Here is a 25,917-nt window from a genome sequence, read left to right on the forward strand (position 1 = left end):
GTGAAGGTTAAAATAGAGGTGCATACATATAAGTGCTGGCAGAACACATGACTGACTATTGATTTGGCCTGTGAAGGTCAGAAAAAGTCCCAGAGAGGAAGGAACATCTGAGTTGAGCCATAAGGGTGAGTGGGAGTTTGGCAGTGGTCACAGGAAGGAGAGGAGTCTAGACAGAAGGAACAGCATGAATAGAAGCATGGGGATATGAAGATAGTGTAGAAGACGGTGAGCAGTTCCGTGTGGTGACTAGTGTGTGGTAATGTGAGGCGGGTGCTGAGAGATAAAGCTGGGAAGCAGGTTGAGCCACTGATGTGGGGTTGGGGCCCTCACCATCTGCTCTGCCCCCGTGGGCTGTGTGTCTTCAGGCCATGGCCAGTGCAGCTGTGGGGACTGCCTGTGTGACTCCGACTGGACCGGCTACTACTGTAACTGTACCACGCGCACCGACACCTGCATGTCCAGTAACGGGCTGCTGTGCAGCGGCCGGGGCAAGTGCGAGTGCGGCAGCTGCGTCTGCATCCAGCCGGGCTCCTACGGGGCCACCTGTGAGAAGTGTCCCACCTGCCCCGATGCCTGCACCTTTAAGAAGTGAGTGAGCAGGGGAGTGAGTTGGACAGAGTTGGGTGTGAGATTGGGAAGGTGGGTGTGTGTGGAGAGGGTCCCCCAGACTAGAATCCCCAACTCTCCAGGTTTGGTCTCTTCCTCACCAAAGCTGTATGGGGAGGAGTCTGTTCCAGCCACATGGCTAGCTTTCCCCATTCACTGAAAACTTTGGGGAAAGGTGAAGGTGGAGTCAACCATGAAGGAGTCCGTGTAGTACCAGCTGGACTCCAGTTGGAGAAACCCCTCTTCTAGGGTAGCATCCTGAATCCCTGAGTTGGAAAGCTAAACTGGATTACTTCTGGGGAACGTTCAAGTGCTGATGTTCTGATTCTGTGGGAGATGTGGGGCTGGAGCTACACTAAGCCACCAGTACAATCGTCCCTCATTTGGAGATCAGAGGAAGCTTCTGGCAGCCCAAGTTCATGGCACTACCATTTCTCCTTCCACTTAAGAGTGGTAAGAGAAATAGCATCTGTATAGGGCCGCGTGCTTAGAAGGGCCCCCACCGGCTTTAATACACTGCTGTCACTGACTTGAAATTCTTAGTAATTTTTGAGCAAGGGGCCTGACATTTTCATTTTGCACTGGGTCCCCAAACTATGTTACTGGTTCTGACTTTAAGGCTCCCAGAAGTGCTGTAGCGTTCACCCTCCTGTCATGGCCTCGGATGGAGAAACTTAATGACGTTGCCTGGAGGCCTCTGCCTGCCAGGCCTTGAGCTCCAGATTTGACTCTCTGGGCCCCAGGAGGGTCTTACAGACGGTTCTGTTTGTGTGTTTGTTCTCTGAGCTGGAGCAGCTTCCTGGGTGTATGGAGTCAGAGCCAGACTAAAACACTCTCAGGGTTGCTCCCAGCTTGCTTTAATCCCTGTGCTCTCTTTCCTCCTCCCCTCTTTCCTTAGGGAGTGTGTCGAGTGTAAGAAGTTCGACCGCGGAACTCTATACATGGAAAACACCTGCAACCGTTACTGTCGTGATGAGGTTGAGTCTGTGAAGGAGCTTAGTAAGTTCAGCCTGTCAGTATTTCTGATTTAATCTCAGAAACTATCCAACTCTCATCTGTAACATGGGGGAGTAATTTTGACCTCAAAGGCATGCAGACCTGATGCACAGTAGGCACTGAATGAAAGCTGACTAGAGAGTCCTTCTCACTTCTACTAATTTGTTCAGCCGATCCTCCCCTTTCTGATTCCTGGAACCCACAAACTCAGCAAGATCCTGCAAATAACTTTCAAAGCGTGTATAAATCAGGCAACTGAACTATATCTCCTCAAGGAAAGAAAGAGAAAGCACCCCCATTTTACAGATGAAGAAACTGAAGCGCAGAGTGGGAGAGTAGTTACCCACGACAGTCTTGGCTTAGTAGGCTAGTAAGCATTTACTAAGAATGCCCAGGCATTCAGCTTTGTTGGAGGAGAACCTTCACCCTTACAGATATGTAGCCAAAATCATATCTGAAGCCTTTGTGGCTCTCTAGAGCCCCTTGTGGAATAGACAAATGAAGTGGGGAGCAACTCTTGTTTGCAGCTATTCTGGCTTGTACTTCATTTTGACCTGAAGAAAATGATCTTTGCTGCTGTCAGCACATCTGATATTGTTTTTGGGCCAGGTAGCATTGGGTGGGGCCAGGGAGATGGTGATCTCTCTGGAGATAATAATCTCCCACGAAGGCAGGAAACATGTTTTCAGTGAGAGCTACAGAAAGACACAGCCAATCAGTCAGCTTCTAGGTGGGGGTGTTATGGAAAAGGGTCAGATGTCTGGATCCTTTGACAAACATCCGAAGTGGGGCTGGAATTAGAGTGATTTGCGGATTGAGTTTGAAGAAATAATTTTTTTTTCTGGAGGACACTATGCTTGCTATGATCAGTTTAGGGAGGAGGGGCTGCTCAGATGTGAGATATTTTTGTTATCTAGACTAGATGGGTATTACAGGTTAGTTGTTAAGTATTTCTATACCCTACCTGCCATGATAATCATAAAAATAAATATTTATTTGTATGAAATTTTATAACTTATAAAAGTTATAAAAATATCTCTTCATGCACATAATCATCGTCTTCTCCCAACAACCTAGTAAAGTAGAACTATAGAACTACTGTTATCTTCATTTTGAGGATGAGGAAATTGAATCTCAGGAAAGTTAAGTAACTTGCCCAAGCAAATTAGTGGTGAGTTAAGATTAGAAATAAACCCTGAAATTCTTACTCTTTACATAGTACTAGAATGCCACTGGTTCACTAAATTAAAGACTTAATGAGTTAAAGTTTGTAGACTGTGCTTTGAGACTCATGCTAGTCACTTACTTGCTGAGTGACCTTGACACATTTGCTTAATCTCATTGTGTGTCAGTTTTACCCATCAATTTCATCAGTGTAGGGCAGCAGTTCTCAACCTGTGGGTCGCGACCCCTTTGGCGGTCAAACGACCCTTTCACAGGGGTCGCCTAAGACCATCCTGTATATCAGATATTTACATTACGATTCATAACAGTAGCAACATTACAGTTATGAAGTAGCAACGAAAATAATTTTATGGTTGGATCACAACATGAGGAACTGTATTTAAAGGGCCAGAAGGTTGAGAACCACTGGTGTAGGGCATGGTGCAGCTGGAAGAGGGTAACCCATAGTTTCACTGTCAGAATCACAGGCTTTAGAATGAGAAGGGATGAAACCTACAAAACATGATGGGAATCAGAAGAGAGGATGGCTCTGGAGAGACACACTGGGTCAGAAGCAGAAATGGAGGAACTCTGAGGGCTAAATGAACAAACTATTGAGAATCATTGAGCAAGCAGAGAAATAAAGAGAGGGAATGCAACACCCGCTCTTGACTTTATGCCATTTAATTTTCAACCATCTCTGTGAGGTGAGAGTATCATTTTCCTTTTATTTATGAAGGAAGAGGAATTCATGAGGTCAAGTAACTTACCCAAGGTCACACAACTGGTAAGTGGTAGAGCCAAGCTTTGAATCAGATTGTGTAATACTATTATATCATGTTCCTTCCTGAGGAAGGAATAAGAACCAAAATGGGGCGGTGAGGGACAAAGTACATCAGTCAGGATCATTTGGAGGCAATTGCCGGGCACAACAGCCATCTCAAAATTAGGCACCTTGCCTAATGTCAAGCGTAGGGTTTTCTGTTGCATAATTTCACAGGAATTCCATGAGTGGGGTTCGGAGATGACCCCATCTTCCAGGAATTGACCAATTTTTTTTCATTCTTTCATCTTCCCTTCTCTTCCAGAGGACACTGGCAAGGATGCAGTGAATTGCACCTACAAGAATGAGGATGACTGTGTCATCAGATTCCAGTACTATGAAGACTCCAGTGGAAAGTCCATCCTGTATGTGGTAGAAGAGCCAGGTGAGTGAACCCCGAGGGCCCCTGGCCCTGCCCCCAGGGAGAGGGAGAACCATGTTAGGCAGTTATTTCATCTATCATGCCTCTTAAATGGAACAGCCAGGTTAAGCCTGACCGTACTAGGACACGTGATAAGGTAGGGCCTGTCATCTGGGTATGGACGATATATAAATACAAATATTAGCAAGAAAGTGATTTCCTAATTGATGAAATAAAAAAATAAGGTGGATAAAGAGAGGAAGAATGTAAATATGGATCCCACGAAGGAACAAAATATATCATAGCATTTTTTTTGAGGTGATAATGTTAAGAAGTAAGGAATTTAAATTCTAGGACTTCTCTGCACAAGGCATCTGCTCTACTATAAGTTAAATGGTTGCCAAGAGCAACCGGCTTGCTGCCTCAGAGGAAGGCCTGATGGTTTGAGGTGTTGACCTTACCAGGTTCACTATGAGACATGGTAAAGGGTTTGAGTTACCAACCCAAGGCTTCCCTAAGCACTGAAAATATAGTGCTTGCTCTCAAGGCCCTCTGGAGGCAGGTGGAACTCATGTCATCATATACAGACCAATCACAGGTTTGTCACCATCCAACACAGTAGATTTGCTTGCTTTTCCTTACTACCTTCCTCTTCTTCCTTTCCCTTAAGCAATTGATTAAGATATAAATCACTAGAAAATAGTTTTGAGCACTTATTATATATCAGCCAGTGACTTGGCTAGGTGCTGGGAATATAACAGTAGATAAGGCAGATGCAAACGTGGCACTCACAGACCATGGGGGAGACAGGCCTGTAAATCAGGAGTGAGGGATAAAGGCCATGGTATGGTGGGGGGTGGACAAGAACTTAATGGAGTGCCCTAGCCAGTTTGGCTCATTGGATAGACCATCAGCCCATGGACTGAAAGGTCCTGAGTTCAATTCTGGTCAAGGGCACGTACCTCTGTTGCAGGCTTGATCCCTGGCCCTGGTCGGAGCAGTGTGTGGGAGGCAGCCAATCAATGTGTCTCTCTCACATCAATGTTTCTCTCTGTTTTTCCCCCTCCCTTCCACTCTCTCTAAGAATCAATAGAAATATATCCTTGGGTGAGGATTAACAACAACAACAAAAAATAACTTAAGGGAGTGAAGGAACAATCTCCGCTGACAGAGGCTAAGTTGGTCGGTTTACATTCTTTACAGCTGTAGGGAGTTCTTCAAATCATTCTTTTGACCGAGGCGGGCAGACTTCTTCTGTAAAGGGCCAGATGTTAAATATTTTTGGATTTGTGAGCCATGTGGTCTCTGCTGTGACTACTCTGCCACTGTAGCAGGAAAGCAGCCATAGGCAACATGTAAATGAAGGAGTCTGGCTGTACTTACAAAACCAGGTGGCAAGCAGCACTTTGTTTGCGGGCCAGTTTGCTGACACCTGCTTTACAGCAGTGGTTATGAAACTTTTATGTTTTCTTGTTAAAAAAAAAACAACAAAAAAATCCAGAGTCCTGAGCCCTGACCTATTTCCACAAAATTTTGCCTGTGTGTTCTTTATTAATGCTCTTGGTAATTGTGGTGTACCCCAATATTTTGAAGTGATAATGCTTTAGACACATCACTTGCCTCAGTGAGCTTTCTCAGGCCCCCTCCAGCCTCATTCCGCTGACCAGGTTTAGTGCTCCTGTTTGATTCCCATAGCAGCCCTGCTTCCCTTAAAAGGCCTTCATCATACTGTTGAATTGCTTCTTCAGTCACCATGTCTCTCAGTAGATTATAAACTCCATAAACACGGGAACTACCTGTCTTATCAATTGTTATATCCCCATACTTGGCTCAGTCATCTACAGAGAAGATAATAAATGGCTTGTGAATGAATCAATAGGACTGGTTATTCCTAGGAGACAGGCAGGCTTATATACATCTTGATATCTGTTAGGACAGTTTTGGCTGCTTACGGAAGGAAGGGGGTGAAAGTGGGCAAAGGGCTGCTACAGCGATGTCACCCAGCTTGTTGCTGTCACCATGAGTACGGGAGAGCATGGTGCCCCCATCTGTGATGTTTTTCATCCACTTTTTCCAGAGCTCTCACCCTTCATAAGGGAAAAGGAAGAGAAAGAAAGGGCATCACCTCAGTTTTATTTAGTGACTCAAGGGAAAGCTGACATGGGGAAGGGGAGAAAGAAGTCTGGGTGTGTATCTATGGTGAGCAGATGTGGATTATTTGGATGTGACGTCTCACACTTTCACACCCATCTGTGTTGAACCATTTCACAGGTTTTCCACACCCACCTTATGGGTACCTTTTCCCCTTCTCATTTCAGAAGGGTGGTATGTTCTTGCTTTTATACCCAGCTATTTTCAAAAATTTATTTACCTAGCTCTGGGTATATAATCTTGCAGATTACTTCATCTCTTTGCTACATCGTTGCTGTTGCTTCTGCTGTGTCACTTACCAAATCTTTTGGCTGGGTATTCTGAGACTGGAACCTTCTACCTGGAGTGGTAGAGAACAAAGATGATGATAACCTGGGATGGTTCGAATAACCCCTGGAGGGGGATAACTTTTCTGACTTACTGACAGTAGGCCTCTTCCTCCACATTAGGAGATAGGACCCAGACCCAGATTTCCTGTCTTACTGCCTTGAAATTCCAAATTCTGCCTCTCTCTCCTCTTACCCAACCTAAACCATTTTCAGGGGCTCTGGCTTTGAGTAGAATGTAGCATTCTACTGAAGTATAGAAGGAGATTATTTTAGTTCTCTTCCCTAACTCATGCCCTTGCAGAGGCTCTCTTTGAAAGACAGGAGCCACTGCAGGGTAGTAGAGCGAGTGCTAAAGGGTTTGGCATTGACTAAGTGGTGTTAGGCCTTAGCGAGGCCCTCATTGCTCCTGGATAGGATTGCCTGATAAAATACAGTATGTCCATGCAATATTTGGTGCATACTTATGCTAAAAAGTTATGAATTCAAATTTAATTGGACTTCCTGTACTTTTGTCAAATCTGCTAACCTTACCCAGTCTTTCCTGACCCCACCATGGGTCCTCGTCACTGTGGCTGGAAGGACTCTCCAGAGACCCCCTGTGGGAAGCCTGCCATCCACCCCTTTCAAGACAGATGGTTAACAGATATCCCCAACCCCACAAAGACCTCCTGGCATTCTACTTGTCCTGCCCATACTGACATGCAGAATTGAAGAGATTTCATTTTGGGACTGGGGGGCTTGGCCCTCCCTCAATCTTCCAGAGAATTCGTAATTGTTTTTTCCCAGAAGAACTGAGCCTTTCACCCCTGGGAACTCAGACACTGGAACCTCACAGCTTCTCTCCAGGCGCTCCTTTAATTATAGACAGGTTGTAATTTGGTGGCTTGGGAAAATGCCAGCGTGGGTTTGTGGTGGTGGTTGTTTTTGGACAGTGTGTGGTGAACATAGGGTGCATGTTTAGAGAGGAAGGTGGGAGACAGTGTGGAAAGTGGGTGTGACCTCCTCCTCAGACCCATCAATAGGCATATATACAAACACTTAATTACATAACACCTGAGAAATTGCTAGCGTGAGGTCACCCATCAGACACTTGTGGTTATGGGAAGCAGAGCTCTGCTGAGCATACTTCTCCTGGCCCTCAGAGGGGTGACGCACCTCTGTCTGTGTTGGTTGTTGACTGGGGTTGAAGAGGAAGTCAGCTCTCAATAGGGTTAGGATTTTAGATGACTACATATTTTGGGAAGGAACCCAAAATATTGTCTTGGTTGGCAGGCCGCCTGGTCTCTGAATATGCTGAAAAAGGTCATCAGGTTCCCAGCCCTCGGGGATGTAAATATTTGGACTAGGGTAGCAAACTCAAATACTTACAGGAGCTAAGTAAATAAATTAGTGATCACAGCCAGGTATAACAAGAACACCACCGATAATGGTAGCTGATAATTATTGCACACTAATGCTATGCCAGGCATTGTTCTGAGTTCTTTTAATTCCTTAAGTATTCCTCATAGCAAGTTTTCAAAGTCAGTGCTCTACTTTCTCCATTTTAAAGATGGTAAAACAGGAAACAGACACCCAGAAAGGTTAATTTATCAAAGGCCACATAGCAAAGTAAGTGGTAAACCAGGATTCAAACCCATGCAGTCTGGTTCCAGAGCCCACACACAGTAGCACAGATTCAATGGCAAGCCACACTTTGCTACTGTTTAGCGGAGAAAAGAGCAAGTGGTGAGGACTGTGGCCAACATGTCCCATCTAAAAGCGGCAGTTGTGCCTGGCCAATGTGGCCCAGTTGTTGAGTGTCCACCCATGAACCAGAAGGTCATGGTTCAATTCCCAGTCAGGGCATATGACCGGGTTGCAGGCTCTATCCCCGGTAGGGGGCATGCAGGAGGCAGCCGATTGATTATTCTCTCTCTTCATTGATATTTCTCTTCCTCTCCCCCTCTCCCTTCCTTCCTATCAAATCAATAACAACATATTTAAATCAAACAAATAAATAAAAGGGGCAGCTGCTCCTCAGCCCTCACCAGTTGCTGCCCTGTAAAAATATAGCTTCAGTGTTTCTAGATCATTGGATTTTTTAAAAGAAGAATCTGAAATTTTAGGGGGAGACTCCTGATTATCCATGTTGCCATTAAAATAAAATGTTTAATAAATACTGTGTGAGCCCACATCAAATAGACTAGACTCTGCCTATGGGTGACAGGCTCACTGCCTGATTTAAACCACTCAGTACAGATGATTGCTGTCCTAAAGGTTGCCCCCCTCTCCTTTTAAATAGTAATTAAGCCTGGCAAGCGTGGCTCAGTGGTTGAGCATTGACCTATAAATCCAGGAGGTCCCGGTTGTATTCCTGATCAGGGCACATGCCCAGGTTGTGGCTTGATCCCCAGTGTGAGGCATGCAGGAGGCAGCCAATCAATGATTCTCTCTCATTGTTAATGTTTCTATCTCTCCCTCTCCCTTCCTCTCTGAAATCAATTTAAAAAGATCAATAAGATCTTTTAAAAAAGATATTATTTGTAGCCAGTTCGAGTGATTTCTGCTCCAATCACAACCTCCCTGCTCTGTGCTATCTCCGGACAGAGTGTCCCAAGGGCCCTGACATCCTGGTGGTCCTGCTCTCAGTGATGGGGGCCATTCTGCTCATTGGTCTTGCTACGCTGCTCATCTGGAAGCTCCTCATCACCATCCATGATCGGAAGGAGTTTGCGAAATTTGAGGAAGAACGAGCCAGAGCAAAATGGGACACGGTAAGAGACTGGGCTGGATTTTCTTAAGCTGTTGGCTTGGAGCCTGAAGTGGTCGCAGCAGATGCGTATGGTGGCCAGGTTCAGCCAGTACTTTTCCATTTAGCCTCTGATCTGGAAACTGGGCGATGGTCTAACTGTTCCGCTGTCCTTACGCTTCCTGGAAACCACCTGATTCTCTCTCTACCACCACAGGCCAGCCACATCAGTGAGTACTGGCTGAGCACAGGTAGGGCCCGACTCTGCTGTGAACACGATGAAGAGATGAAAAGGAAACAATGTCCAATGGAGGGAGACAGACAAACTTGAGAATCCTACATGGAGAACATAGAATATATACATGGAGAACATAGAGTATATATATATAGAATACATAACACATTATATGCTAATGAGGTTTAAAGCATTAAACACAAACAGGAACAAAATATTAAAATAGCTAACATTTGCCGAGGAGTTACCAGGTACCAAGAACTGATACATGAATTGACTTATTTCACCCTGTAACAACCCTATGTGGCAGGCAACCTTTTTATAGTCATTTGTAGATAAGGAAACTGAGTACAGAGAAGGGGGGGGGGGGATTAGGTTACCCCTTTTTGGGTCAGTCGCTTAGGAATAGTAGCAGGATGTCATCCCATCTTACCAGTATTCTTTTCTGTTTTCTCAAATGATGATGATAGCTTCTAAATTTTGTGCTCCCTGAAGTTTATCTTAATTGAATCCAAACAAGCATTTTTTGAGAACCTTCCATATACTTAATTTAATTCAATTCTCCTTTGGCTCATCTTCATTTCAGCTTTTTTCCGGACCTTCCAAATGGCCATTTGACTCCCTGACTGTCCAAGTTTAGGCTATAAGTTTGTTCCCATTGGATGAGGACCTCAGGCCTTTGTACCCCAGGGTCCCAAGAAACTGAGATGTTTCTGTTCAGAAAATGTAGAAATCCTGAGCCTCTGAGGCACGTGAGAATGTGTTGTGCTTCTTGAAGCTCCCACAAGGGCCACCAGACCTTATGGCACTTGTCACTTTTTACTGGAAAGTAATTTGGGAAATCTAGGGAGGGTCTTTCTTTTTCCTGATAACATGACAGTTTGTGGGTAGTACTTGAAGGGATGAGAACATATTCAGAATTATTTGTGTAAAAACTTCCCTCTATGTTCCAAACACCATTTTCCACATCTCTCTTCCCTGCCTACTTGCCTAGCATGGTCACAATAAAGGGAAAAGGGCAAAAGAGAGAGTGTTGGAGAGAGGGAGGAACTGATGGTTCAAAGCTATCCTGCAATGTTTGGGATCACCAAAAAGGGATGGAATGAATTTAACCCCTTAGAAATAGTGGCAGGATGGCATTCCATCTTCTCTCTCTCTCTCTCTCTCTCTCTCTCTCTCTCTCTCTCTCTCTTTTAAAATCCATTCCCATCTTAAGAGTGAATGTGTGAGTACAATAAGCATTAACCTGTTCACTGATGGTGTATCCCAGAGAAGGGTCTCTTGGGCAAATTTCTCAGATGAAAGTATAAGCTTTGAGGGCAGGGTAGAACTGAAGATTCACTGTAAGACCCCTTTCTATTCTCTCCACAGGCCAACAACCCACTGTATAAAGAGGCCACATCCACCTTCACCAACATCACCTACCGGGGCACTTAATGACAAGCAGTCGTCCTCAGATCACTAGCAGAGTGTCCCAGGATTGTGGGCATCTCTGCCGTCATGTTTACAGGGGACAGTATCTGTGGGGCGGGATTGGGGACTTGGAGTGAGGTGGGGTGGGAGAATGTGAATTCGTGGAAGCGTGGGTCTCTGTGCATGAGTGCGTGTGAGTGGGCTGCGTATGGGGGAATGTGTAATTTAAAACCTGTGGCGTGTCCCAGATCAGCAGAGCTCCTCAGCCTTTGTCCTCAGAACGCCTCCTTCAGGGATTCCTCCTGCTTAACCTGAGGGTGACCTGCGTAGCTGAGCAGATGTTCTTCATTACCTCAGAGAGAAGCCAGCTTTCCTTCTCGGGCCATTCTCCCTGAAGAACAGACCAGGGCTGAGGCCTCTCATTCCAGAGAACGGGACTTTGATTCTGCCCTGAGTTTATGGGTCTTGGGCCTGCCTCTCAGCAGCTATGGCAGGAACTGCTGGGCTTTGTAGCCTTGTGTCACCTGTTCCCGTCTCCTTTCCCCTCCCTCAGGCTGAAGGAGAATTCAGGGGAGAGCCGAATCATCAGAGCTGCCTGTGCCTTTGGCTATCGCCTCAATCCAGTATGGTTCTCTCCGTAGGGGAGTCCTTGCTACCGAATTCTTTGATCTGTCGGGAGAGAGGATGGCAGGGCCATCCAGGGGTCATGCATGGCCTGGGGAATGTGCCAGGGTCCCGCAGCTCAAAATGACCCTTCAGATTTGTCCCATTGGCAGCTCCATCCTAGAGGTTCATTTAGAAATGTTTCACCCTTAGACCAGCACTGCCTCTTACCTCCTACTTCCACATGCTCACTGCTGTAGATGTTTGCTGCATACTGGGACTTTCATGGCCAAAAGCTTTTCCTCCCAGAAATGGGTGCTATAGTTAGAGCCAGAGGTCTGGCCCACCCTCAGGCCTTCTGCCCCTTGTCCAAGGCACTTCCACACACCCTACCCAGTGCTTTTATGTGCTAAATCCATCCACAGGGCTGATTGCCTTTATCTACCTCTGGGGTGTCTTGAGAAGGAGTCATTCCCACGGGTCTCTGAGTCTGTGCTGGGCATAAGTGCCAGGGTGAAATGATGGGCCAGTTGTATCAGCATGTGTGGCCTATTCTCCCTCGGGCTGGGCAACCTCATTTTAACTCAGTCGTTAATCTGAGAGGTCACAAGTGCAATTTTCTTTTCTTTTTCTCATTGGGGCACCTGGAACCACAACGAAGCTTAAACTAAAGGACCATGTATATAAACAAATTGTATTATATTTGTAATTTTATTTGATGACAAGGAAGGAGAGTATAAAAAAGCCACAGAGACTTGGGCTGGATATAGACAGCCCCACGTGGCATCACTCAGAGCAAGTCATTGCCCAGTTGTGGGATCTGAAAAGGCTTTCTTATCCTGGAAGCCTGTGGGGATGGATGCATGGACATGCTGGTCCTTTCCTGAGGAGGAGGGAAATGGCCAATAGCAATAGCAGTTGCTCCATTGGTGTTTACATTAACAACTACCCTCTCAGTCGCCAAGAAAAAGGGGAGGATCTATAAATAGTGATCTGATGATCAGAAAATCTAAGATCTGGCCTCAATGTTGCAGTTAAGGAACCTTTAAACGTAATTAAGACAAGTCACTTTGTTCTCCCTGAGGCTCAGTTTTCTAGTTCGAAAAATGATGGGTTTGGACCAGTCAGTGTAGAAGGTCTCTTCTAGTGATAGAATTCTAAGATGTTGGGACTTACTTTGAGATCAAACTCACCATGAAGATTCTGTGGGATGTTGATATTGTTTATTTTTTTAGTTGGGAGAGAGACCTGGCTTTGGCAAGAGCAGATGTCATTCCACATGACAGATGTTACTCAATGAAAAAGCCTCATTCTATCCTGTCTTAGAGCCTCTTCTCCAACTTCTGTTAACAGTTACATCTCCTGACACTGTAGTCTTTAAGCTCCACTTAGTTCCTATTTCTTAGTTCACTTTGCACACATTTGCATCCACATATTAGGGAAGAGGCACCCATAAGAAGTAGCTGAAATGTGTGGTTTGTATCCAGGTGTTAACCTTGAGAATAAGCCTTGGAATTCGGAATGGGGAAAATGACTGAGCCCTGTCTGATCCACGGATTACCCTTTACTGTAGGGGATGGTAACATAGTGGAGGGATAAATGAGGGATGGATAAGGAATCCAAGAAGTTTAGAACCTAACTGTAACCTTCAGCTAGGGAGACAAGAGTCCATTAGAGTAGTAGTACATTTTCTTTAGACAAGATGGCTTATATAAAGAAACTATATCAAAGGAGAAAGAATAGGTATCCAATAGACTAAAACATCAATGGGAATCTTGTGTGAGCTTCTGGAATGAGGCTCATAGGCTTGAAGACCAGCACTGTTTGTCTATGTGTGGAGGAACCTGTAATGTGTTCGGGAGAGAGCATATAGCAGTGAGTTTTGGCATCATGTGGGGTGAACATCTGAATAGTATTTTGGCATCAGATAACATAGCGCAAAAAGGCCATTCGTGCTCTGCTCTTTTGGAGATATTTCATGTTCAGTCTCAGGGTCTGTGGACAGTAACGGGAAACTTTGACCATTCCTGACAAGTTGTCACATAAGGAGTCAGTTCTTTGTCATTCAGATATTCCTGATTTCAAGATACTTCTCTCCATTAAGTATCACTGGTCGAAATGACTTAAGTGCTTTCCTGACTTCCTAACCACCACCTCTGTTTGAGTTGTGCAACAATGAATTAAATGTGTTTTTCAAAAAGAAGTGGCCTAAGGCTGCCCAGTGCTTCCGGTGTTGTTATTTCTGTTTCCTTTGGGTGAAAAAATGATTATTTTAGAACAAGGGTGTTTCCAAATGCAATAGAATGATTACTACCGAAACTAAAGTTAGCTTCAGAACCTAGAGCTTTTCTTTACACTTTAATAACATTTTCAAAATGAATAGGCTATGACTGTTCTAAGAGTTACTTTTTTTTTTTTTTCTAATTGGGGATTTTTAGGAACTTGCATAGCCTCAACAGAACAGTCTGTCAATTTAGTCTAGGTTCTGTTTACAGGAAGCATAACTTGGTAAAATAAGTCTTAATGGTAAATTATTTACAGGACCATTTAACTGCCCTTTTATTTAAGGGCTAAATGTGGTCCCAGGACCATCAGCATCAGTATTACCCAGGAACTTGTTAGGAATGAAAATTCACAGGCCTCACCCCAGAAAATCTGACTCAGAAAATCTGGGCGTGGACCCAGCATTTTGTGTCTTAATAAGCCCTCTTGGTGATTCTGTCAAACGCTCAAGTTTGAGAATCACCGATTTAAGGATTCACATACCTATTGTTCTGGCCTAGAAAGAAATTTCCAGTAAGTCAGTTCAATTACTTAAAAGATTAAGAACATACCTTGGCTGGCAGATTAAGAAAACCAAATACTCACAAAATGAAAATCCATTTTCCAAGGTAAGTGATCAGAGGCTCTTGGGTTCACTCACAGCCACAAGTTCCCATGAAAAACTAAAAAAAATAATAGATCAGAATCACAGGGAGGGGAGGGCAGCTAACAAAATACTTGGCAGGCATCTAAGAAAACTTTTTATGGGTACCAAGCTGAAGCAAGAAAATACTCTCACATGTATTCATGGGAGATGGGATTGAAATCTTAATCGTTAACGTTGTCATCCAATAGGATGCCAGAATAAGACTTTAGAATACGTACGTTCACTTTTTGCAATTTAAAATGTATTGAGCGCCAGCAGAGTGGGTTTGAAGTATTTTACAGAACACTCATAACATAATTGCTGCCTTTGAGTCTTACATTCCTTACTAATGTAAAATTTTTAAACACAATAGAGTGCATGGCATAAAAAGATTATGTGAACATAGACTGAGTCCTTTTATGATGAAATTTTGTAAGACCCACTGTTTTATTTACATTATGGTAACTAATGACTAAATGTCTGGATGAAAATGGAGGACCTTATGTGGAAACTAAATGAAAAGCTACATGTGAAATCATATTTGTAATCCCTTAACTCTTGGCCTTTGTAGTCTGACTCTAGAGTAAGAGTCATCTAATAACCACTGGGACCAATTACAAGAAGGTTGTCTCAGAATTTTAGTGCACTCATTTTTCATACTGATGTGAGGAAGAAATAGCAAATAAGCCATTTAGGCCCTGAACAGTGTTGCTAAGTGGTTAGAAGATTGGCCTATATACCAAAGGGTCAGGGGTTTGATTCTGGCCAAAGGCATGTACCTGGGTTTCAAATTTGATCCTTGACCCTGGTTGGGGCGCATGCAGGAGGCAACCAATCAATGTGTCTCTCTCACATCAATGTTTCTCTCTCTCTCTCTCTGTCTCTCCATTCTTCCCATCCAATCTCTCTAAAAATCAATGGGAAAAATATCGTTGGGTGAGGATTAACAAACAAAAAAAGCCATTTAGTACTTGTTGTCCTGGTTGCTGGCTCAATTCCCAGTAGGGGGCATATAGGAGGCAGTCAATCAATGATTCTCTCTCATCATTGATGTTTCTCTCTCTCCCTCTCCTTTCCTCTCTAAATAAATAAATAAATAAATAAATAAATAACAATAATAATAAATGCGTGTGATCAAGGTTAACCATATTGGTAAATAAAAAAATTTAAATCCACTTAATGAGAATGGTTTCTATGTGTAAGGAAAATTATAGGTCAGGAAACATGATTGTGTTCCATGAAGCTGCTGTCGTAATGATGTCTCTCCAACCTCTTGCATAGAGGAAACATTTTCATCAGTTGTGTATTTTCTGACAATACACCAAAGAATGCACACAGAATGTAAGTATCTAGAAAGCAACCTTTAGGGTATTTAAGAGCCTTTAAAAGGCAAAACCTCCATTGATGTCCCTGAAAAGAACTTTGTAAAGGAAAAGTTTCACTATTCATTGTGTTTTACCTAATATATTAGATGGGTTTTCCCATGACTCATACACAATTGGCTTATTCTTTGAAGACGCCAGGGTAATGGGTGTGTAAATATCATTTGGTGGTTAATGGAAATACTTTGTTAAAAAAGGAAAAATGTTGATGGATATATGCTGGACTTTGCTTTTCCTGACCCTTATAATCACCCATTGTGCCTCCATATATGTTTTCCCCTTCTCACATAATATTAAAACTCCTAATTTTTAGTTGGGCACATGGCTGCTCAGAATAAATACTATGTTTTCACCCTGGCCTGTTTGGTTCAGTGGTTGAGCATTGACCTATGAACCAAGAGGTCATGGTTCAATTCCTGGTCAGGGCACATGCCCGAGGTTGTGGGCTCAATCCCCAGTTGGGGATGTGCAGGAGGCAGCCGATCAATGATTCTCTCTCATCATTGATGTTTCTCTTTCTCTCTCCCTTCCTCTCAAAATCACTAACCATCTATTTCTTTAAAAGTACTAAAAAATGCCTACATAGGAGTGCTTAAGGTACAAAGTAGCATCACTGAAGGAATTAACTATTGTAACATTTATTGAGCGCGTATGCAATTTTTAATTATCACAATCCTGGAAGAATGAGAAAATTGAGACTGAGAAAGCATAAGTAACTTGCCTCACTGCATTCATTAAATAAATATTTAAGAATTGAACTTGGATAGATCTGTCTATAAAGCCCATGCTATTCACCACAATGTAAATAATGGAGAGCTTAGGTTGGATCAATTCATGTGAACAAATTCCTTGCATGTTTTTAAAGAAAAGATACTTTAAATTGTGGGCTTTGGGAAGGAAATATTTTCAAAACACTCTTTGCTTGACAGAGCATTTACAACTCTAGCAAATCTTGCAAATGATTAACTTCACCGAATTGGCTTTACACAACCTTTTAACAACATCATAACTAGGAAAAGCCAGAAAAAAAAAACCAAAAAAACGCTTTGTCTTTTCTTTTACTAGTATCATTTCATTTGCAGGATGCAGGAAAAAAGTAGTTGATTAAAACAAAAACAGACAAACAGAAAACCCTTAGTGTGTCTCCCAAAAGTAAGGATTAGTCTTCTGAAGCCTGGAACAAATGTCAGCCAAGCAATGGGACAAACGGCTTCCAGCTGCTGCTCACTTTTGAGCAGAAGAACCAAGAGGATGGAATGGTTTAGAAAAAGAGGAAGGTGGGAAGTATTCAAAGATGGGCAAGAGCCCTAACCTGTTTGGTTCAGTGGATAGAGCAGGGGCCTGCAGACTGAAGGGTCCCAGGTTCAATTCCGGTCAAGGGCACATGGCCGGGTTGCGCCTTGATTCCCCAGTAGGGGGCGTGCAGGAGGCAGCCAATCAATGATTCTCATCATTGATGTTTCTATCGCTCTCTCCCTCTCCCTTCCTCTCTGAAATCATGTTCATTCTCTGGCCCCATTTCAATATTACTTCTTGTCCATTTAAGTAATATTGAAATGGAGCCAGACAAGGGCGAAACAGAGGGCCAGAGAACGAACAGCGCTGTGTGAAGAATAGGAGCATGAAGGACGGAGGGCGAAATGGAGGCCCAGGCGCGGGAAGAAAAGCACGCAGAGGGAGGCCCGCCACTATAGTAGTTGAGGTCACAGGCCCTTAAAAGGTGGCGCAGACCAGCGCGACCCCGACGCACAGGGCAGTCCAGTCTGCCCAGAGCTGAGCCCTCGTTCCCGCCCTGGAGCCCCTGGCGGAGGTGCTAAATGGGCGGGGCCTCGCGCTGGGTCAGGTGACCTGGGGGCGGGGCATCACAGAGCGGAAGCGCGTGAAGGCAGCGGAGCGAGGTACTGTGGGACTGGAGGTGAGGACCAGCAGGCAGACGCCGGGGAACTGGGTTCCGGGCGCTGGTGGCAGGGAGTGAGGGTGGTGGCAGGGAGGGAGGGAACCCAAGGGGCCGAAAGTGTGGTTCTCAGGGGTCAGAGGTGGGGAGGCCAGACTCGCTGCTGCGAAGGGAAGGAAGAGCTTCCGAGGCTGAGGGAGGCGAGTGCCACATGGTGCGAGGGAGAATGTAGAACGTTTACGAAGGAGAGCGAGGGCTCCATAAAGGGCCCGAGACAGACTCAGTCCAGGGCCTAGCGAGGGGCCAGTGGCGGTAGTTCTAGAAGGAGGGGTCACCGTGCTGGGGACGCGTCCCGCTCCCTGGGCGACACCGAGAGGGAGGAGAGAGCCCTGGGCAGCAGTTTGTCTCGAGGCCAGGCCGGAAGCTTCCGGGGCGGGGCCTGTGGGATCCTCCAGGGCGCAGGTTCTTGGTGCAGAGGATAGCCTCTCAGTCTTTGTTAAGCAGAGACCACAGTCACCCATAACCTTTGCATACCCACCAATGGGCACAGATTAAGAAGCCTGTTCGTCCAAGTAGTAAATGTGGTGAAAGTGGTAAGACCACTTTGAAAAACATTAGGTAGGGGAGAAACTAAGATGGCGGCATAGATAAACACCGGGAAATTGCTGCTTCCCGCAACAATTGATAAATGCATCAAAAACACAAGGTGGACATCGTCCAGAACTACAGGGGGGCTGGCTGAGTGTAAATTCTACAACTAGAAGGAAAGAAAAGCACACTGAGAGCGGGAGGAGCTGCGGAGGTGGAGTGCAGAGGTACGGGGGCTCACGCGCGGAGAAAGGGGCTGGCACCTGAGAGCGAGGCTGTCTTTTTTAATCCGGAGGGAGATACAAGCTCCCGACGGCTCTGAAATCCAGTTCCGGGAAGTCTCTGGGAACCCAGGACTCATACGGGGAGAAACTGGACTGTCTGGCAGCGGGCGAGCTTGAGAGCGGCTTTCCCTCAGAGGTGCTTGCAACCATTGCCGGGACACTGGGACTCCCGACTCCTTAGGGCAGGGCTGAGGCTCCGCCATAGCTGCTCTCTCCGCCCTTTGATTCCTTGAGACCCCGCCCCGGCTGCGGCAGAGGCTTTTGCATATGAATGCCCTGGCCATTTGCAACCTGTAATTACCTAACAAACTGCAGCTGGGCAAGACAGACCTAGAACTTCTAAGAGAAGGCCCAAGGCCCCACAGCAGCTTGCATTGCTTCACACCTGAGCCTCATCAGGGCACCTCCAAACTCCAAAAAAGGAAGGGGAATCTGCAGTTCTCTTCATAGCTCCTGCTGATTAGTACCTCCTTAGATCCAAGAGCCACTGTGCCCAGTGGTCAGAGGGGGGCCATCCAGATCACAACTCCTCAGATCCATAAGGGACACACTCAGGATGCAGTCTCAGTGAGCACCAAAGCTCCACTGAAGCAAGTCTTGCCCCAGAAGGGTGTCTCCAGCACAGAAGTTCTCCCAGTGCAGACACAGCTGATTCTCACTGCCAATTGGCCTGGAGGTCAATTCCTCCCAGTGATCCTACAACAACCAAGGCATAGCTACAACAAGACTGTGCACAAAGCCCACAAGGGGGTGCACCAAGAGTGTCCACCTCAGGTAACTGGGGAGGCTGAGCCACTGGGCCCTACAGGACACCTAGCACACAAAGCCACTCTATCAACACAGGGAAGCAGCCAAAATGCGGAGACAAAGAAACAGGTCACAAATGGCAGAAATGGAGGAAAGCAAACGACTGGATATAGAGTTCAAGGCCACATTCATAAGGTTTTTCAAGAATTTTATGGAAACCGCTGATAAATTTAATGAGTCCCTCAATAAGTATAGTGAGACCATGGAGGACATGAAAAAGGACCAACTAGAAATTAAGCATACACTGACTGAAATAAAGAATAATCTACAGAGATCCAACAGCAGACAAGAGGATCCCAAGAATCAAGTCAAAGATTTGAAATACAAAGAAACAAAAAATACCCAACTGAAAAAGAAAAAAGAAAAGAGAAGATAGTGTAAGGAGCCTCTGGGACAACTTCAAGCGTACCAACATCAGAATTATAGGGGTACCAGAAGAAGAGAGAGGGCAAGATATTGAAAACCTATTTGAAGAAATAATGACAGAAAACTTCCCCTACCTGGTGAAAGAAATAGACTTACAAGTCCAGGAAGCACAGAGAACCCCAAACAAAAGGAACCCAAAGAGGACCACACCAAGACACATCATAATTAAAATGCCAAGAGCAAAAGACAAAGAGAGAATCTTAAAAGCAGCAAGAGAAAGACAGTCAGTTACCTACAAGGGAGTACCCATACGACTGTCAGCTGATTTCTCAACAGAAACCATGCAGGCCAGAAGAGAGTGGCAAGAAATATTCAAAGTGATGAATAGCAAGAACCTACAACCAAGATTACTTTATCCAGCAAAGCTATCATTCAGAATTGAAGGTCAGATAAAGAGCTTCACGGATAAGAAAAAGCTAAAGGAGTTCATCTCCACCAAACCAGCATTATATGAAATGCTGAAAGGTATTCTTTAAGAAGAGGAAGAAGAAAAAGGAACTCTTACCATTTGCCACAGCATGGATGGAACTGGAGAGTGGATAAATACCACATGATCTCACTCATTTGTGGAATATAATGAACAACATAAACTGATGAACAAGGACTGATCCAGAGACGGAGAGGCATTGATTGGACTGTCGGGCTTTGGAGGGAGGGTAGGGGAGGGTGGGGGTAAGGGGGAAAGATCAACAAAGGACTTACATGCAGGCATATAGGCCTAACCAATGGACACGGACAACGGGGGGGTGGGTGAGGGCATGAGCGGGGGGGGTGGGGGTGGTGGTGGTAGAGGGCAATGTGGGGACAAGGACACATATGTAATATCTTAATCAATAAAAATATATTTTTTTAAAAAAAGAAAAACATTAGGTAGTATGTCAAGGTTTTCATAACCCATGGCTTAGAAGGTCCACTCTTACCTATAAATCCCAGAAAATCTCTTGCACTAATGTGCAAGGAGACATGTTCAAGAATGCTCAAGGCAGCACTGATCTCAGTAGCAAAAATGAACAAACAAAACAGCCCTGGCCCGTTTGGCCGAGGACTGAAGGGTGGCGGGTTAGCTTCTGGTCAAGGGCAGATACCTCGGTTGCAGGCTCCATCCTGGCCCTGGTCCAGGTCGGGGCATGCAGGAGGCCACCAATCGATGTGTCCCTCTCACATCGATGTTTCTCTGTCTCTTCCTCTCCCTTCCACTCTCCCAAAAAATCAATGGAAACATATACTCAGGTGAGGATTAACAACAACAAAAAAATCCTCCAAACAATAAATTGTGGTACATATAATTGGCATATAATGGAATACTAGCGGTGAAAATGAATGATTGCAATATACTATATGGATGAGTCTTAGAAATATAATATTGAATGAAAAAGCAAGTCTCAGATTGCTATAGCATAACAATTTTATAGAGCTTGAAAACAAAATTAAGGAATAATTTGTTTATCCTGTTTAAAATTATGTGTAAAAAGCAAGAGGTTGGTAAATTTTTGTTGTTGTTGTTAATCCTCACCAGAGGGTATTTTTTCATTGATTTTTAGAGAGAGTGGAATAAAGAAGGAAAGACCAAGAGAGAAACATCAATGTGAGAGAAACACATTGATTGGTTGCTTCCTGCACTAGCCCTCACCAGGGCCCAGGCCAGGGAGGAGCTTGCAACCAAGGTATGTGCCCTTGACCAGAATTGAACCTAGGACCCTTTGGTCCACAGGTGGAGGCTCAATCTGCTGAGCCAAACTGGCTAGGGCAAGAGGTTGGTAAATTTTTAAACATCTGTGCTCTTTATGGAGCAAGCAGGAGAATGAAATGGGAAAAGCACAGAAGCAGATGAAATCTCCTATAATAATAAAAGCGTAATATGCTAATTAGACTGGCCGTCTTTCCAGATGACCTTCCGGACAAAGCCAGGGCTGCCATGAAAGCCCAGTTCCTGGGTGCCTGCCGGCGGCCGGAGGGAATCCGGTGCCAGCAGCCAGGGGAAGGAAGGCCTACTCTTGCACGAATTTCATGCATTGGGCTTCTAATGGTATTATAACAATGTTTTTAAATGGTGGGTTCACAGTGGTTTGGTGGTTATCATGTTTCATAACTAATATAGTTTGCAAGTATTCTTTCTATGTTTCAAATAGACATTATAAAAAATAAGGAAATTTCTTGCTTTCGAAAATCCCTTATCTTCACTAACTCTAACATTCCCATAGAATTTTTCAAGGTCTCTCTTTTTATTTTTTTTACAGTCTCCAAAAAATTGGCCTATGTAAACTCCTCACAGTTTCTTGGGACAAATTTGGCCAAAATATTTAATGGTTTTAATAGTGATATGGTGCCCTAACCAGTTTGGCTCAGTGGATAGAGCGTTGGCCTGCGGACTCAAGGGTCCCAGATTCTATTCTGGTCAAGGGCATGTCCTTGGTTGCCGGCACATACCCAGTAGGCAGTGTGCAGGAGGCAGATAATTGATGTTTCTCTCTCATAGATGTTTCTAACTCTATCCCTCTCCCTTCCTCTCTGTAAAAAAATCAATAAAATATATTTTTAAAAAATAGTGGCATAGTGCTCCTTGAAGTATACTCCTCAAAGTTTCTTGGAAATAGGGAATAGTCTGTGCCTTATTTCATGCAGCACATTAATTTTTGTGGGGTTTTGTTGTTGTTGTTCAATGGGGTAGGCAATGGACTAGGGTTATCAAAAGTTCATCGCCCAGCCGGAGTGGCTCAGTGGTTGATCATTGATCTATGAACCAGAAGGTCACAGTTCGATTCTGGTCAGGGCACATGCCCTGGTTGTGGGCTCAATCACCAATGGGGGGAGGGGGGTGGTGTAGGAAGCAACCAGTCAGTGATTCTCTCTCATTGATATTTCTCTCTCTGCATCTCCGTTCCTTTTTGAAATCAATAAAAAAATATATACATTTTTAAAAGTTCATCATACGTACATAAAACCTTTATATGTGGCCTTAGAAAATTTTTAGAATTGTTTTTACCCATTCTAACATTGGGATATTATGAGAAATTCTATATACTCAAGACATTTTCTAGGTATAACATGACTTTTAAAATATTTAATGCCATCTAGTGACTAAACCTGAGTATGAATATGCAGAATTTCTGGTTTCAGCTGTTTGTATTTTCCCCCATCTTCCAATTTATTCAATAACATATATTGAGCCTTAACCATACCAGGTTTTATGTTCGACTGTAAGTGTGCTAAGATGACAAAGGCAGTCTTTGCCACTAAGTAGCTCACCATAAAGAAATGTAAGGGTCATAGGTGTATATATTGACTCTGTGAATCCTCATATTTTTATAGTGATTTGATCCAAACTATACCAATAATTTTCCATCATTCTGCCTCATTAACTAGAGTTATTCTTTATGCATAAGTACATTTAGAAGGTAATTTATTGTTACTGTAGCAAGTTTCAAATCTTACTTTTTCTAATAATTAGAAAGAAGCAAATAAAAACTACAGTGAGGTAGTTTTTATTCTCACACCAGTCAGAATGGCGACTATCAATAAATCAACAAACAACAAGTGCTGGCGAGGATGTGGAGAGAAGGGAACCCTAGTGCACTGGTGTAGCCACTGTGGAAAACGGTATGGATTTCCCTTAAAAAATTAAAAAATGGAACTGCTTTTTGAACCAGCAATCAAAAGGGTATATATCCTAAGAATCCCAAAACACCAATCAGAAAGCATATATGCACCCCTATGTTCATAGCAGCATTATTTACAATAGCCAAGATCTGGAAACATGGTAAAAGACTTAACTGTAAGATGTGAAACCATAAAAGTCCTAGAAGAAAACATAGGCACCAAAAGTCGTACATCTTACAAATTACCGATACATCTCCTAAGACAGTGGAAATTATGGAGAAAATAAACAAATGGGACTACATTAAAATACAAAGCTTCTGCACTGCAAAAGAAACCCTCAACAAAATAACAAGAGAGCCCACTACATTGGAGAACATGTTTGCCTGAAACATTCCTCAGAAAGAATATATGCACTCCTGTGTTCATAGCAGCACAATTTACAATAGCTAAGATTTGGAAACAGCCTCAGTGCCCATCAGCAGATGAGTGGATAAAAAACTGTGGTACATCTACACAATGGAACCTGGCAAATGTAATTACAACTGGTGAGATTCTCTTCTCATTAATGCTTATACATCTTTAACTGCAAGGATGAACTAGACATTACCTAAGATATTGGATTTTCAAAGTTCACAAATTATAAACAACATTGAGAAATAACCTTTTCCCATAGAACTCCTTTTTCTTGCTTAATGAAAAGTACTACAGCCCTGGCTGATGTTGCTAAGTGGTTAGAGAGCATCAGCCTGAGCACTGGAGGGTGTGGGTTCAATTCCTAGTTGAGGGTACATATGTACCTGGGTTGCAGGTTCCATCCCTGTCCCTGGTCAGGGCACATGAGGGAGGCAATCAATCAATGTGTCTCTCACATCGATGTTTCCTCTCTCTCTCTCTCTCTCTCTCTCTCTCTCTCTCTCTCTCTTTCCCTCTCTCCCTCCCTCCCTCCCCCCCCTCCTTCCCACTCTCTCTAAAAATCAATGGAAAAAATATCCTACTCCTCAAGTGAAAAAAAATGTGAAAATAACATAAAAAAATACTACATAAGGAGAAGCCTAATACCAGATAGTCTGCCCCCTCTAATTCACTTCCTAGGCAATGAACCTAGGCAATTCTTTGATGTGGTTGAATTAATTCCCATAGAAAACAGATATATTCATGCAACATCTCTACTCAGATCACTTCAGGATTCCTCAATTCTAATAAAGTCCACATTCCCTTAGCTCAACAATCAAGATGTACACGTGTCTACAAAAACTAAGTTAAACGAGTAGCATGCTTGGTATAAGACTAGAAAAAATGACGCAAAAACCAAGTTAAATGAGTGACATGCTTGGTATAAGAGACTAGAAAAAAATGACAGGGATTGTGGCAATCAGGAAATCTTAAATTCCATTTAAAGGGGTGAAGTTGCTTTTCCTGCCAATTATTAACTAAGCAAGAATGTGGGCTCTATATTTTCTAATCTTTGGATTTTTTCATGAGAAGTCATAGAGTTAATTTAGGCATGTGTTCACTTATGAAATTCAAAAGCTTTTTAAAAGATGTATAAGCCAAATTAAACTTGTGTGGGGATGAAATTTGTCATCTCTGTACTAATAACCAACCCCAAACCAATATACTTAATCTTTTTGCTCCCACTATCCTCATATAATCCCATCCTCTAATGTGGCTGAACTGTTCCTTGTCTCCTGATCTATGCTTACTCTACATGCTTTTGCTCTTCCTTCACGCTAGACTATTCCTCCCTCAGAGCTATATGCTACATATAAAATTTTACTTCTCCCTACACATAAGACCTAAAACTATAAAAGTCTTCAAAAAAATATATAGGAGAAAAGCTTTATGACATTGGATTTGGCAATGATTTCTTAGATATGACACCAACAGCACAGGCAATAAAAGTAAAAATAGGTAACTTGGACTACATAAAAATTTGAGACTGTGCATCAAATAACATAGACAACAGAATAAAAAGGCAACCTATAGAATGAAGAAAATATTTGCAAATCACAAATCTTTGGTTACAGGTTAATATCCAGAATATGTAAAGAACTATAACTCAACAACAATAATAAAAACCTATTAAAAAGTGGTCAAAAGACATGAATAGACATTTTCCACAGGAGATATACAAAAAGCCAATAATCATATGAAAAGATACTCAACATCACTAATCATTAGGGAAATGCAAATCCAACCACACTGAGGTATCAGGGTGGCTACTATAAAAAACAAAACACACACCTAATTCCAGTGCTGGGGATTTACAATACCGCAAGACATATTAGATGTTGAATATTAAAGTTTCTGATTAAAACAATCATAATCCTTTCTTTAATTGCTCTTTTTAAAGTTCTCTTTCCAATAATACTATAGACTACAAACCAATAAGAGTTTTATTTTTTGGTCCCTCTTCCTAGGTTTAAACAATCAATGAAATTGTTCTTAATCACCATTCAAACAAAGTGTTGGGTAAAATTTGTACTTGAACAATTTTCAATTCACTAATGTTTAATGTGAAAATATATTAAAAATATATTATACAGTATTTTTTTTGTTGTTCGCCTTCCCTGAAATCCCAATGTTGTCAACATTCTGATTCTGTAATTTATACCCACACAT

The 25,917-nt window shown here is 43.4% G+C and overlaps 1 protein-coding gene across 1 annotated transcript in view; it reads left to right on the top strand.

Annotated features, from left to right (window-relative positions):
- ITGB3 (integrin subunit beta 3) overlaps window positions 1-13,602 on the top strand; it is a 54,145-nt gene extending 40,543 nt beyond the window's left edge. The window contains exons 11-15 of the mRNA XM_081110195.1: window positions 366-588; window positions 1,505-1,605; window positions 3,855-3,974; window positions 9,017-9,183; window positions 10,765-13,602. Of these exons, the coding sequence (XP_080966321.1) occupies window positions 366-588; window positions 1,505-1,605; window positions 3,855-3,974; window positions 9,017-9,183; window positions 10,765-10,830 (677 nt within the window). The 3' untranslated portion in view covers window positions 10,831-13,602. The remainder of the gene's footprint in view (window positions 1-365; window positions 589-1,504; window positions 1,606-3,854; window positions 3,975-9,016; window positions 9,184-10,764) is intronic.
- The last annotated feature ends 12,315 nt before the right edge of the window (window positions 13,603-25,917 follow it).

Source organism: Myotis nattereri, assembly GCF_964212035.1.
Source record: "Myotis nattereri genome assembly, chromosome: 16".
NCBI lineage: Eukaryota > Metazoa > Chordata > Mammalia > Chiroptera > Vespertilionidae > Myotis > Myotis nattereri.